General features: G+C 32.2%; 1 protein-coding gene across 1 annotated transcript; it reads right to left on the minus strand.

Annotated features, from left to right (window-relative positions):
- Positions 1-3,878: 3,878 nt before the first annotated feature.
- On the minus strand, positions 3,879-9,154 carry LOC115993550 (aspartyl protease family protein 1-like). Its single transcript, XM_031117491.1, has 10 exons — positions 8,789-9,154; positions 8,539-8,680; positions 7,344-7,579; positions 6,436-6,660; positions 6,174-6,309; positions 6,008-6,081; positions 5,824-5,923; positions 5,687-5,744; positions 4,220-4,291; positions 3,879-4,114 (listed from the first exon to the last, which is right to left on the minus strand). Exons 1-10 carry the CDS (start codon positions 9,121-9,123, stop codon positions 3,906-3,908), a joined length of 1,587 nt encoding a protein of 528 aa, XP_030973351.1. The 5' UTR covers positions 9,124-9,154; the 3' UTR covers positions 3,879-3,905.
- Positions 9,155-15,443: the final 6,289 nt, after the last annotated feature.

Here is a 15,443-nt window from a genome sequence, read left to right on the forward strand (position 1 = left end):
CATATGTTAGGTTCTAAAGAATTAGGATCTTATGTATTTAGAACTCTAATGTGTATTGTTGGCAAACCATGATCAAAACAAGATGTTTAGTCTTGTTTAGACTTGCTCAAAGTTGGTTCATTTATGTAAAGTTGGATTTAAATTGATGCAGATTTAATAAAGCATTTCGGCTTGGTTCGATCGATCGAAGTTTAGGCTCAATCAATCGAAATTCGAGCAGAATGCGTTTTCTGTAGAATTCCAACTCAGCCTTAGTTTATTTAAAACGTTTAGGGTTTTGTATTTTTGCCTTAGGTATATAAGGTAAATCCTAACCACATTTTAGTGTTGCTCATATTGCTGTTTGTGTAAATCTCTTGTGAGATCTGTGAGGAGCTTTCCTTTACACAAGTTTAGGATTATCAAGAAGGAAATTCGTTCAAGAACTTGATGATCATTCAGTTGCTGCCATAAGAACTCAAAGAAATACACGCAAGTGTGCTTGTACTTGCTAGAGAATCCAAGAAAGAAAGAGTTCGTGGTTTTGGAGCTTGTACGTGGTCGTGTCAGTAAAGTTTCTACTGGTGGGTAGCAATAGGATGTTAGTGATCTAAGTCCTGTTGAACAACTTCGATTCTTTGATAGTGGATTCAGGTTTACCTTGAAGATAGCTAGATTAAATTCTCCCCAGGTTTGTACCGGTTTGGTTTCCTGGGTGATTATATCATTGTATTATTTATCTTTCCGCTGCTTTGCATGATATGATTGTTTGATTGTGATAACCTAGATTTGGAATTTGGACTAAGTAACAACTTGGTTAATTACCTAGGTTAATCCAATTGTATTTTTAAGGGGTTTAAAAACTATCAGTATATCTTCTCATAGAGTTATGTGGAGTATAATTGGAATATATATATATAAAACCGAAGTATTTGAAGTTGTCACAATTTTCCATGTTAGCACAATATTTAAATAATTTTTTTTTTATTTAATCCAAACTTAATAAGGAGTGAAACTCTATCTCTCTAACAAGTTTAACTTAAATTCACACTCAAACTCAATTTCAAACCCAAAAAAACCCGATACTTAGAAAAAAAACCAAAAACACAATAAAAAAAAATAAAAAATCTCTCTTTCTCATATCTCTCACACTACCATCTCCTTCCCCCAAAACCCAAAACTCAAATAATCTCTCTTTTCATATCTCTCAAATGCTATCAACTACTTCCCCCAAATCTTCGTCAAACTTTTGGATCCGGCTTTGATCTTCGAAATCGGGATTAACATGCTAAACTAGACTTTTCAAGTTTAGTAGTTTACTACTTTTGACTTGATAGGCCAAAAATGTATTGACCCATTTGGCAAATTAATTAATTAATTAACCAAGTGAATTAATTAAGTTAATTTAACATGCAATAAGTGTGGTAACACAAATAAATCACCAACTAAGTTAAATGCAGCAGAAAATAAGTTTGACACGAGTGATTTATTTACAAATGGGGAAAACCATCGAGGCAAAACCCTACTGGGTGAATTTAAGGTTACTACTCTCGAGAATTCTCTATTATCAAAACAAGTGGTTACAAGTAAAAAGAATCCCAGTACCTAATACTAACTTACAGTTGAACCCTTATCCAATACCTAATTGGACTTGTATTATAGCGGCATTCTCTTCGTTCAATGCACGAATCCCAGTACGCTAATTAATGATGTACGGATCCTAGTACGTGACTAACACACCAATTTGAAAAGAATTGTTGGTTGCAAAGTTCTTCAGTTCATAAATAATGAAGATCACAAAGCTTTTTGGTCACAAAACCCTTGGTGTAAAGACGCAGTAGCTTCTATAGAGAGAAAGATGAACTAGGGCAATTACTTTCTCTGGTCACAACATGCATGAATAATCATTTTGCATCCCGTTGCATTAAGTGTGGCGGCCCTTAAAATAATCCTTATATATGTTTAGGGTTGTGAGAAAAGAAACCCTACACAAATACTCAAGGATATGCGTGTACTCAGATCTGGAATTTTTGATTTCATAATTCTCAATAGATATAGCTTGTGCCAAGCTTTTGTCGAGTTTCAACATTAAATCTTGATAGAAGTCTTTCTATTGAGATTGTTATCGAGTTTTAATGAACAACACTTTTTTCACTTGTTTCTTGGTTAGACTTCCATGGTTTCAATACTAAACATGAACACTTGTTTTTTGAAGTACTAAACTCATCCTAGATTTACCAAATTACAAGTAAAATGCGTTTTGTCAAAGGATTAGCCAATTACATAAATATGTCCCTAACATGACTGATTTTCATTTGTAGTTGTCTACCAATGTCATTAAAAAAAAAAAAAAATAGTAAATAACTTTGTGGTTGTCAATTTCTTTACGTTTATAGGTTTATAATATTATAAGTTTATATTATTATATTACCGTGTAGTTGATTTCTTTTTTTCTTTTTTTTCTTTTTTTAATGGAGATTTCCTATTGCCATGTTATTAAGTCATGAGAGAATGTTATAAATATCAAATATACATGATAGTGTTGCTTATTGTAAATTAATGTATTTGTCTTTGGTTTTGAGATTTGTTTAATTGTTTTATTTTTTTTTTATCTCATCGTATTTGCTTAGTTGTTTAAACTTATTGTTCATGCTTTTTTTTTTCTTTTCTTTCTAAGTTGACTAAATAATTAGTTTATAAAAATCAAAAGAAGGCAGACTTTGTTAAGTTAAAGTTATTCATTAAAAAAAAGTTAAAGTTAATTTACGAAATAAAGATTTTTTTCTAATCTAACCTAACTCATTATGTTTTCTATTCCAACTTATTGCAACTTTTTATTGCTCTCTTAATTTATTTGGGTTGGTTGAAAATTTAGTTCATATGCATGTTGATGTTGTTTAATTTGGTTGTGTGGAACTTTGTGGACCTTAAAACCCTATATCAAGACCAGTTTTGGTGCGTGCTATATCCATAAAGGCATAAACGTGTATAGTCAATAGGTCATTACTTGAGATGCTATGGGTGTAAACATGTCTAAAAAAGTTGTTTACAATTTTACAATATCAGAATAAGCAATAAGATTATATATGCACAGTTTAATTCCCAGTTTATACTCTATTTGTATTAATTTGAAACCATTTATTAGAATTCTCAGTTTATGCTTTGTTTGTATTAATATGAGACATTTTTTTTTTTCATTTGTTTGTGTTTGGATTTAATTTAAGTTTATGGGTTGTGTTTTTGTTAATTTTAATTTAAGTTTGATTAATATTTTTCATTTAATAATTTAATGTTTCATATCAAAGATATGAATTTTTGAGACTGGAATCTTAATGTACAAGAGGAAGAAACAAACAATTGTTCAAATTTTTGTACAATATAACTTTCTCGTACATCGTACAGGTTAGCGACTAGTTACTATTAAAGTAAAGAATTGAAGCCGGAACCTACACTAGAGTAGTTGAAAAATTAGAGAGATGAAGTGGGTTCACCATGCTAGTGTGGTTTTGGGCCAAACCTGTTTAGGTTGGATTTGGAAATGTTTGCCTTCATTTTATTTGTTTATTTTTTGGCTTCTATGTACAATTTTTTAAAGTCTATTTTTTTTTTTTCAATTTTTTTCATAGTACAAATATGATTTAGCATACTTTCAACAAAAAGTAATTAGTAAAAAGATAAATAAGCAGATGTAAACTACACATTCAATTAACAGAATCGAACAATATTATATATTTGACACACTCCAAAATTTATACGTAAAAAATATTGTTGAAACTATAAAATTTTCAAACATTTAGTCCAAACAGACTCAAATGCCAAGAAAATTAGCAAGCTGTCGATGGTTCCAATTTCTTTTGAGTTAACTATTAAATTCAATACAAATAATGATACAAGGGTCGAGAAAGTCTCGCCAAATAAAAAGATAATCAAACAATAGCCAAGAATGAAACAAAAATCATCATGATTGTGCAGGTAAAAGCCTTCAACTTGGGTGAATGACTAGATGGAGCTTTGGCTTTTGGATTGACGACAAGAGCAGGAGAGGCTGCAGGAGAGAGTGATGGACTGCTAGGTGAAGTAGTAGAAGAGTGTGATGAGCTGATAGGTGAAGTGTTTGAATTTGAATCATTGTAACCTGTGGGCACCATGTCTCTTTATGGTCATAAAGAATTCAATAGGAGAAGAAAAACTTGACTCGCATATTGAAATTAAATATAAAGAAAAAGTTGAATTAACTCACAGTTAGATGGCTTCCAACCTAAGATCATCTTATCACGATTGAAAACTATCCGATAACCAGTCATGAAGTTTTCTGGATGAAATAAATAAAACCATATTGTAAGTAGAAATTTCTCAATATATTAGTGTCTGTTTGGGAAGAACTTATTTAGTTAAAATTGAAATTTTTTTGCTGAAAGTACTATAGATAAAGGTAAAAGTTAATTAAATAGTATAGTGAGACCTATGAATAGTACCAAAAAGTACAGTGAGGCTTATGAATAGTAGCAAAAATAAGCTAAAATTGCAAATAAGCTGAAATTTTGAGCTTGTTCCAAACGGACACTTAAACACAAGAGCACTTGTAGTTGTGGTGTTAAAAAGCTAAAAAGATATTTTTAGCACCACTAAAAAGCTATTTGGAGCTGCAACAATGGAGCTATAGCCAAAAAATTTGGCTTCTCAGCTACAGTGCACAGCTATTTTTAGCTGTGCACTGTAGCTCAAAGGTTAAAACAAAAAATTTGTGTTCACATTGCTGGTTTGAATATTTGTGGTTTTTTTTTTTTAGTGGGATGTATTATTTTATTGTAGTAGATATATTATTTTATTATGATATTTATATTATTTTATTGTGTTGAAAACTAAAATAGATCCATTGCTACAGCATGTGAGTAGGTAAAATAGACAAAATAACTTTTTTGTGGTGCCAAATAACTAAAAATATAGCTCTACTGCTGTGGATGCTCTTAGGACACACAACTAAATGACATGAGGGACCATGAAAGTCCAGGTGTTGGTTTTCCCAAAATAGAAGTTGATAATATTGGCTTGTTCTATGATGCAATGATTATATGAAAACCATGTTTGCGGTTTCTTTTGCACATGCTAAACTCTGATTTAAAACATAGAGTGGAGCCAACCATGATTAGCTTCCTGTTGTTTAAACCTCCCATTGATAATGTCTTACTATATAAACCTTATAATTTTTAAGTTAGAGACAGCTGATAGGATTCTTGGCATAATGTTTTTTAGCCATATTGTGGGAATGTTGGTTTAACAAGGATGAGATCACTTAATTAAAAGGGTTAATATAGTAATGATTTAGAAATTTTAATATTAATTGGACACAAGATGATTGAAATATGTAGATCTGACATGTTCACCAAAAAGTTGCAATTTACCCACCCCAAGAAATCACATTCATCAATCTAGAAATTATGTAATATTGTTCTCCCAAAAAAGAAAAAGAAAATTCAAATACTTTATTGCTTTTTATCAACTTCATAATTCATAATAAATAAAGTTGCAAATAAAGTAAGGTTATGTAGAGCATCCAAACTTTAATTGTTTTCACAGTGTCTGATAGTCTCCTTAAGAAGGAATGAATGCACAAAGACAAAATTTCAAAATGACAAAAAACATGAAAATGAAACTTTTATCGAGACCAACTGGTTACTAATAAGGATAGCTATTGATAAATACTTACGTCCTATGATGTTTATATCTGTACTTTTGAGAAGAGCTAGGCAATAGACATATCCACCCTGGAGACCATAACATCAATTTTCAGCATAACATAGACAAGAATAAGATCTTAAAGCACTAATAAGTGCGACAACACACCTTTGTAGAGAACACTTCTATTGGATTAGTGAGATAATACTGTTCTCCACCTTTCATTGTCAGATTCATTGTAGGGAACATATACGAGGTTTGATTTGCACTACAATTAAAGTGGAGCTAATTAGTGGTACAGAGTTGAAAAGGGAAAGCCAGTACAAAATAAGAATAGGTTTTCCCCAAATACCTCAATTCATAACAATATTCAAAAGGAATTTGGGAATTGGATGAATGTCGCTTTTCTGTGATCTGGGAATTGAACTGCAAAGTAACATAAATCACATAAATTAATTTGCCATAAGATGAAGTTCCAATGATATATAAAACTAAAAGCTATCATTGAAATTACTTACAGTTTTAGAAATAAATGTATAAACTGGGTCCTTTAGTTGTGTAAATGATGTACCAGAGTCAAAGATTGCAGTGAGCTCCATCTTAGAAACATTCACTCCAACATTTATTTGAGTGATGCTAATGTTATAAGTTGGACTGGTAACAAGTTTACAAGGAAAAAAATTAGTGCAAGCAGCATGAGGTTCTAGTCAAAGATAGTCTTCTTATTAAACTAAATAATTTTGCCATTGACATTTACAATGTTAAGATATGACAACTTACAGTGAGGGTTCAACAGTGAATGATGTTTCTTTTTGTTCCGAGGTGCCATTATCTCCAAAATTTATTCTCCCAATCCCATCAGATCCAAAACACATGGAAAAAGAATTTGGACCTAGCCCTTTTCTTGCTATGGTGCTAGGAACAGATATATTACCAAGATCAAGCCCAAGTAGACCGTTTGGTACAAGTCCATTCAGAAAAATACCAGTCTCATTTTTACCACAACTGAAACAAAATGAAAGGGTTAGATCACAAGGGTTACACACAAGAAGCAATTTCAATGACCAGATCCCCTCACCCCTAATTATCAAAGAAAAAGTAATGCTGGATGATTTTTTTTAGTGTCCATACTAAAGACATTAATTTTTTTTTTTCTAGTAATATCACCAGCCCTCTAAAAGTGTTTGATATCATGATAATCCTGAGCATAACCTACCTCCCTTAAGGTGTTTCAGTAAGCCTGAGGCAATAAAACACTTTGATAACCCTCACCAAAGATTACACTTATTTGAAGAGGAAAAGCGGCATACCAAACTCTAAATTTATCATCCAAATGATTGATATTTACAAAAATATCAGCTATTCCATAATTTTATCATTTTAACTAACAATTTTTTAATATATTGTGGTAGTTTCCTAAAGTGCTATAGTACAGTACCTATAGCGGTGGTTTGGAAAATGCCTGCGTTAAACTACCTATTGTGGCAATTCCTAAAAGTGCTGTATTTGGTCTTCTATAGTGGCGGTTTTTAAAATCCCTGGGAAAAAAACACTACTATAGAACCAGTTTTTTTTTTTTTGGTAGTGAAATGATATTGCTTATGATATATAATTAGTATGATGTTCACTTGAAACAATATTTCTTCCAAAGATTTTGGTAGCTAGGAAAGCAATGAAAAATAACCTACCCTAAAGTGATTGGAGCATCTACAACTTTTGATTGATCATCATCTGTAATTAAGTGCAAAACATCCTCTACCAAGATCCCAGATGTTGACGTGTTGTTTGAAAGATACACAGCGCTATATGCACAATCGCTATTAGTTGAAGGACATTGATTTGGATCGCAATATATACTGCTGTTGCAAGAAACTTTATTGCTTGTTGATGATGCATTAGGACTGTAGATGTTGAAGTTTACTACCTGCTTGGCAAAAAGATTAATTGTTGGTGCATTTTGATATTAAAATGAATAAATGAAATTTTGATTTTGGTAAAAAATTGGTTGACTGAATTAAAAAAGGTATGAGTTTCACGGGTTAATTAAGTTCTAGTGGGAAGTTATTGTTTCAGTAAGTAACCTATTCACATATTAATAAGGAAATAATCTAATTTAATTTATAATTGATGGTTTTATAGGGCTTTTAGTGTTGGATGCAAGAAATGGGTCAATTCCACGAACATGGAAGAGGTAGAGGTATGATGATTAGGCTTTGTCAAACAATTAGGTTGTTATATCTTGGTGGAGAGAAGTTGAAGAGAAAGGTTTGTGTTATTGGTTTTTGATTTTGAGCACTGCATATGGCTTAAATCTTCTCAAAGAGTACATGATCTCCATGCCTCAATTAGAACCTCTTCTGACTAAATAATTGACTTTTGTAATTATAAAACGACTAATGTCTTATATTTTTACCAACAATTTTAACTAGATTTAATAAAGCTAAAACCTTAGAACTTAGAAGCCTAATCACACAATATTGAAAATCTCAACAAACCGTTCCATTTAAAGCCAATACCTTAGACCTTTTTTTAAAAAAAAATTCATAGTACAATGGGGAAGTGGAGATTTGATTCTCCTATTTAAAGAGAGCAAGTTATGCCACTAAACTACTATTTCTTGACATCTTAGACTTTGTATATTAAGAAATATTGGATTTTTCTAATTGTCCTCTATGTAATTTATTTATTTTTTAACTTCTTTGGTTGTCATATCCTTTGTAATGCAATATATATATATATATATAAAGTTTTTGGAAGAAAAAGATATCACAATTACACAATAAATGATTCCAGATAGGAGTACTTGAAGTAAAAATATAATTCAAAGATTAGAAATCCATGAGTCCAAGCAAATAAGTTATATATAGATAATAAATAACATACCTGTCCAGATGATGTTGGTAAGCTGGTTACGCAAGTGCTGTTGTTACAATCGCATGGTAGCCAGAACAAATCACTGCCTGTGTCTAATGCTACCAAAAATGATACACTTGGTGTCCCCACAGAAACATTGGCATAATACAAACTGAAAATATCAACACCATTTTGAAGAAACAAAGTTAGAAGAAAAGGAACAAGAACTCCAAGGAAGAAAAAAAAGGAAAGAAAAAGGAGTGACTCTTAAGGATCATACTATCCCAAACTGTTGATGAGGAGGGTGCCGTTTCCATTGGCGAAAGTGAGCGGCGCCGGCGACTGGTTGTTACTGGCAGCGAGGTGGCGGCCCCGGATTATGCTGTCTCGGTGAGCCATAGCAACATAGTACTCCACGCTCCCTTTCTCTGGAAGCCCATCAAAGCCCAGAATTTGCTTAACTGGATCCGAGAACCGGTGGTGAATGTCGAATCCAAATGATCCCAACCCGTAACAGCTCCTGGAATTCAATCCCAGTAGTAACAATACCAGCAGTATGTATGATCCGGAAGTCAATGAATATGAACAAGTTGTACTGGTCCAAGCCAAAGCCATTGCTTTAGTTTGAAGTCTTTTCAAGGAGAAAACCAGACTTGCTCTACTAAAAAGCTAAAGCATGAATGATTGAGTACTATGAAGAGTTTTAGTTTATGTAGGGATAGAAAGTTGACACTTTCTCATCAGAACAAAACCAAGAAGTGGCATAGAAATAGTCGTTGAGTGAGAGAGAAGAGAGAGAGATATCGAGAGCTGGGGGTAGTGTTTGGTTTGGTCGTCGCTTAAGTTGGTGAGTGTGAGGTCGAAACCGCGGGTGTTTTATTAAATATTCATTTATTCTTTTCTTCGCCAAATAAAATACTCAGTTATTCACCGCCAAGAAAAACATTCAAGTTGTTAAAGAGCAATGATTCTATTAAAAAAAAAAAAAAACAAAAGAAGTTGTAACGAGCAAGAAATATTTTCTGGGGATTATTTATTATTACAACTGCTAACAGATTGTTTATTTTTTGGGATTGTTTTGTCAAAGAATTAGCCAATTACATAAAATATGTCTTTAACAACTATAAACAAGGATTGATGAATGAATGAATTTAATTATGTAAAATTTTAATTTGAATATTGGCTAATCATAAGTAGGACTAGATGTATGATAAAGTGAGTATACAATTTTTTTGTTCTTCTTAATTTTAGACATTTAAGCATTTAATAATGTAATTTTTTTAGATCTCAGGCTCAAAGCTCGACTTGAGCTCAAGTTTGAAGTTGATATTAAGCTTGAGCTTGGCTTGACTAATTAATCAAGCCAAACTCAAACTTTTTGGCTTTCCCACAAGCTTAAGTTCAAACACTATTTTTAAGCTTGTCACAAACTCTAGCCAAGTTTGAGCTTTTGAATTTTCATAACAAGCCAAGTTTGAACATGCACTACTTGATAAAGCTCAGCTTGTTTACAGCCCTATTCGCAAGCTAGATTATGGGAACCAACAATCCTAGTTTACTCAAAGACTAATTGAATCTCAACTTTCACCTAGGAAAAATCTCTAACTTGCATAATTATTATGATAAATTAAGTTAGAAAGAGGGGTGAAAATGTCTCTACAGATTATTTAATTTTATTTTTTAAGAGATAATTCCAATATTCGGGCGTAAACTTATTTATGTATTATTTGCACTTTCACGTATACGTAAGTGCAAAGACCAGCTCATATCCCTTCTTGCGTTGAAATGTAGGTTTCTTGGAACGCTAGAGTACGTCACAAAATGACGTGTGGAATAAAAACTGAGAATGTTGAATACAATTATCACAAAATGATGTTATCAATAAGAGTTAGTGGAATTTGGACGTACAAAGATCATTCTCATGAAATGATGTATACCCTTTTTTTTGGATTTTCTAATGCTCTAAAAATGAAGATCAAGTGTTTTACCCTTACAAATCTAAATCACTTGTAAGAAGTTCTTCAAAAGAGTAGAGTCTTTGCCAAAAAATACTGTGGCACGAAATAAATGTTAGTATGGGTATAAAAAATAAAATCAGGATATATAATCACAATTCAGTTCAATGTTATGCCATGATTTTTTATTGAATAAGTATTTAATCAACTGTTGAATTACATCGATGCAACCCATTCCAGGTTGAAATTATATATTAAAATAATATAAAAATTTATGTAGGTAAAGAGTTATAATAGCTTTGACTTGAATTAAATTACAATTGATGCAACCCATTCCAATATTATTCTAATCCATAACTTTCAATCTATACGATTAACATTTTAAAATTTTGGCCACTCCAAATTTCGTGTTAATCAGGTATTATATATTTACTATATATCTTATTCACAAACTTAAGTTTTATATATAATTTTTAAAGTTGAAAAAACTTGAAATTTAAATATTTTACAATTAAGTAGTTATCGATCTTCGATCCCCTTGATCTTTTGCAAATATAGAAGGTATAAGAAGATAATATATTATTATGGTTGATTAGTCAAAATATTATTTTTGATGAAAAAAATAGAGTGGCATAAGTATAACATCACATAGAATTATCTGGAGTATAATTGAAATATATATACACATTATTAAACCAAAGAATCGAACTGGCCAGAATGCTAGAACTTACGAAAGAGTAAGGTTTTGAAACCCGGACCGGACGATCCGACCGAAAAAACTGGAAACTGGATTAAAATCCGGTTTTTTAAGCATAAAAAATCGGGAATACATAAGATCTGAGAGAACCGGACGAACCGAGGTTCAACCAGAAAAACCGGACGACCTGTAGGCCGGTTCAACCAGTCATAGAATAGGGAAAAATTAAAGAAAAATGCGGTTGTCAAGATCCGAACCTGAGCTCTCACACCTTGTAACAGGGAAGTTTATATCGTACTGTACCAGTCGTACCGTCGGTATTTACCGTACCGGCACCTAAACCGATACCCAAACATGGTTGTTTCTTACCGCTCCAAATACCAGGGCATACCGGATTGTATCGGCCATAACGGGAAATATATTAGATTCTGGCCAAAAAATAAAAATTGGCTGGTATTAAAAAAAAAAAAAAACCAAAATAAATGATGTCAGTGGATAAGAATAAAAAACCAGATAGCTCAGATCCTCACTGTCGACATGATGTTCTAGTAGTGACTCTATTTTTCCGTTCAACCTCTCAGCTAGTCCTCCTAATCTTCTTCTTCTTCGCGCAGAGTCCCAAAAGCCAAACTTCTTCCCTCTTTTCTATTTCTTACTTTATCTTATGGTTATGGACGATAGACTCAAGTAAGAGCTTTTTAAATTTTATTTTGTCGGAGGACATGTGTAACTTTTATGGCCTTTAAACTTGAAGTTTGGGTAGTGTGCCTCTGATAGGACACTAACCCATGTGAACTTGATAATTCAAATTTGTAAAAACTTTTATTTTTTAATTAAAATCTTTTTAAAACTTTAGAGAAATTACATTAGTTTGTGCATAAGATTCCGTTTATTTTACATTAAAACCTACTTTTTTCTATTTTACACTATCATTTTTACAAAACATTCACATCAGTTTATCTATTTTACAAGATATTTCAATAAAATATTCTTTCTTCTCAATTTTTTTTATTATTTTTCTCATCTGCCTTTACATACAATACGCGTGCTCTCTCTCTCTCTCTGTCCATTTTTTTCTGATTTGCTTCTCTCTCTCTCTTTTCTACCTTCTCTCATTCTTTCTCAAAAACAACCAACCCAACCGGCCGATCCACGAACCATGCTGACTGGACTTCTTCACTGGCCGATCCACGAACCAAGCTCCACAACCCTCTTACCGATCCAACCTCTCGGGTCTTTTTCTCAACCCATCGACCCAGATCACTCGCCATCAATGGCCTTTTCTCCCGCTCCGTTAAGCCTCACACTTTTCAACACTCCTCTCCAATATCACCACTCTCACCCACAAGCACCGATCGTTCCAGTCAAGTTTCAATCTATCTCTCTATTGGTTTGTTTGTGTGGGTTTGTTTGTGTGTGGGTGTGTTTGTGTGTTGATTTGTCTGTGTGGATGTGTTTGTGTGTGGGTGTGGGTGTGTTTGTGTGCATCTGAGGAAAAAGAAGATGAGGAGAGGAAAGTCACTAAGTTCGTTGTGCATGGAGAAGAGAGAGAAAAAAAAAGTGCGAACAGAATAAACGCACAATTATGCACAAGCTAGTGTGGGTGTTTTTTTGTTCAAATTGTGTAAAATTAGTCACTTTTTCCATTTTGCACAATTATGTCCAAGCTGATGTAATTGCTCTTAGAAATTTCCAATGGCAAGTAGAAAAAGACATTAATTATTATTATTATTATTATTATTATTATTATTATTATCATCAACTAAATAGTAAATACATCAATGGCCTAATATTACTAATTAGCTCACACTTTAACTTAAGCTTAACATATTAAGTGAAATTTTTATTTCTAAATTTAAATTTCTTTTACAAATCATAGGGATTTAACTTAACATATATAAACATATCAAATTAGCGGTAATCCCAAAACGGTACACCAGTATTAACTGGTACCGAAATATTTCGTTTTTATGACTAAAACGAAACACCCCCCGGAATGGTATTGACTTCCTTGCCTTGTAAGCAAGACTGAAGCCATGACCAATGGACCAAGTGCTCTTCTTGGGAGCTAATATGCAATATTATTAAATTTATAATAAATTTACATGATTTATAGTTTCTAAACTTCTATGTCATCTTTCTCAACATATTAATTATTACTAAATTAAATTTTTATTTAAGAATAATACCTATGCAATTTATGAATTTATTTTAAAAGTCGTTTTTAGTTAATTGAAATGATTTCTTAAAGGATTATTATAAAAATTTCTTTTTATGCTTATTTATGTTGTACCATTTTTTATTAACCTTATAATGTACTATTTTATGTATATTGTTTCAATTTTTAAGATATTTTTAGTAAATTTTGCTAATATTTACAAATTTAATATATTTATTTATATTTAAATAATTATTAAATTAATTATGACGTCATCACGGTCGACCCCAGTTCAACCTCGGTTCGACTTTAAAAACCTTGAACCTCTTCCTTTTATGGTTCAATAAACGGTCCGGATTTCAAAACCTAGCGTAGTAGAAAATTTAGATAGATAATGCTAAAGTACGTAGTTGACTTCTATATTTGCTTATTTATTGGTTTCCCGTATGCATGCATGTATAGGTTAGGTAGGAGAGAGGTCGTCTTATATAATTGTGCACACAAACCAAATCAAATTCGAATGAATGTAGCTAGTCATTACAATGCCAAAATTTAGTTTACAATGTTTTTACATAGAAAGTCAGTATTATGTTCATCATTTATGATCTTTTAAAACTATGAAATTGATATCTATCAATGGTCCATCAATGAATTTTTTTTCCCCTAAATTTTTTTACTTTGAATGTTAGAAAACTTTGTTAATAAAATAGGGGTATACAATTGTATCATGACACTCTTGGCAGCACATCTTAAATTGCATGTGTGCCAGATAAACAACATATACAATTAAACTTAATCCAAAGATAAAAAAAAGCATAATCTTCAACCCTAGTTGTTTACTGGGTTCCTTGCACTGCAAGTTGTGCCAAAAGTCTAACCTTGAAGACTTCCTAATAGCTATTAAGAATAGTTCAAGCCGCGCAACTTGGATTTGAGACTGATGCAACTGGAATCCTTCATGATACAACTTATTAATTTCTTGCCGTCTAAATGAACCATGATACCATTATTGCCCGTTCCATTATTTCGCTGCAAGTCAAAGACTCCATTTCTCCTACTATTAGAGACTGGAAAAAAAAAGATCTTCTTTCATTTGTGTTAGATATATTATGGCCCTAATGGCCCAAACTATTAGGAATTTTAAGGTTCCAGATTCTTTTCTACACTGCCCGATTTATCTATGTATAATTGGAATTTCCTTCTCCAGCTGCACAATTATCTCCTTTAGCACATAATTTGTAAGCAGACTTCACTTTGAATCATGCCGATCTGGTCTTGTCCATAAAACCTGGTCCTTGGAGCTGAGCTGGTCCAGTGGAATTTTTTTTTTAATCTCAGTGAGGTCAAGCTCATAAAATCAAGGATTTGGATTGGGTGTAATATCCTATGGATTGCACCTGGTGCAATTTCCCTCATCCCCCTCACAATTGTTAATTTTTTTTTTCAAATTTACTGCCTGTGTCTAGCGCTACCAAAAATATAAACTTGGCGTCCCCACAGAAACGTTAGCATAATACAAACTGAAATATCAAAACCATTTTAAAAAAAGTTAGTAGAAAAGGAACACGAAGAACTCCTAGAACGAAGTTGTTTGGTCACCAAGAAAATAAAATAGTACTAATTGTTATCTATCCAGTAAGAGCATATTTCCTGCTCTATTAATACTAAATAAGAAGTATGCTAGAGAACACGTTCGGCTGTAAAATTTTAGGTAAGTATAAATCTAACCTAAGATGCATGGACATCTTTACGACCGGTACGACACTCCAAAAAAAGTGTCCATACTTCCTAGACTCTAACAAAGAGACCATTTAAAAAAGGTTAGTAGAAAAGGAATAGAAAGATCTCTTGAAACGAAGCTATTTGGTCACCTAGAAAATAAAATAGTACTAATTAGTATTTATCCAATGAGAGCATATTTCCCACTCTATTAATACTAAATAAGAATCACGCCAGAGAACACGTTCAGTTGTAAAATTTTAGATAATTATAGCTCTAACCTAAGATGCATGGACACTCCAAAAAAAGTGTCCATACTTCCTAGATTCTAACAAAGAGACTCCACAACATATATAGTAACTAATATAAAATATGTAAAAATATAAATTATATCCACTAATGTTAC

The sequence above is a fragment of the Quercus lobata genome, chromosome 6, assembly GCF_001633185.2.
Source record: "Quercus lobata isolate SW786 chromosome 6, ValleyOak3.0 Primary Assembly, whole genome shotgun sequence".
In the NCBI taxonomy this organism is placed as follows: Eukaryota; Viridiplantae; Streptophyta; class Magnoliopsida; order Fagales; family Fagaceae; genus Quercus; species Quercus lobata.

Excerpts from the sequence above, each read along its gene's own strand:
- LOC115993550 (XM_031117491.1), bottom strand. The coding sequence starts at position 9,123 with ATGGCTTTGGCTTGGACCAGTACAACTTGTTCATATTCATTGACTTCC. Across the intron at positions 6,661-7,343 it reads GATGCTCCAATCACTTTAGG|TTGTGGTAAAAATGAGACTG; the intron begins GTAGGTTATTTT and ends ATTTTGTTTCAG. Across the intron at positions 4,115-4,219 it reads AGGTTGGAAGCCATCTAACT|GTTACAATGATTCAAATTCA; the intron begins GTGAGTTAATTC and ends TGGTGCCCACAG.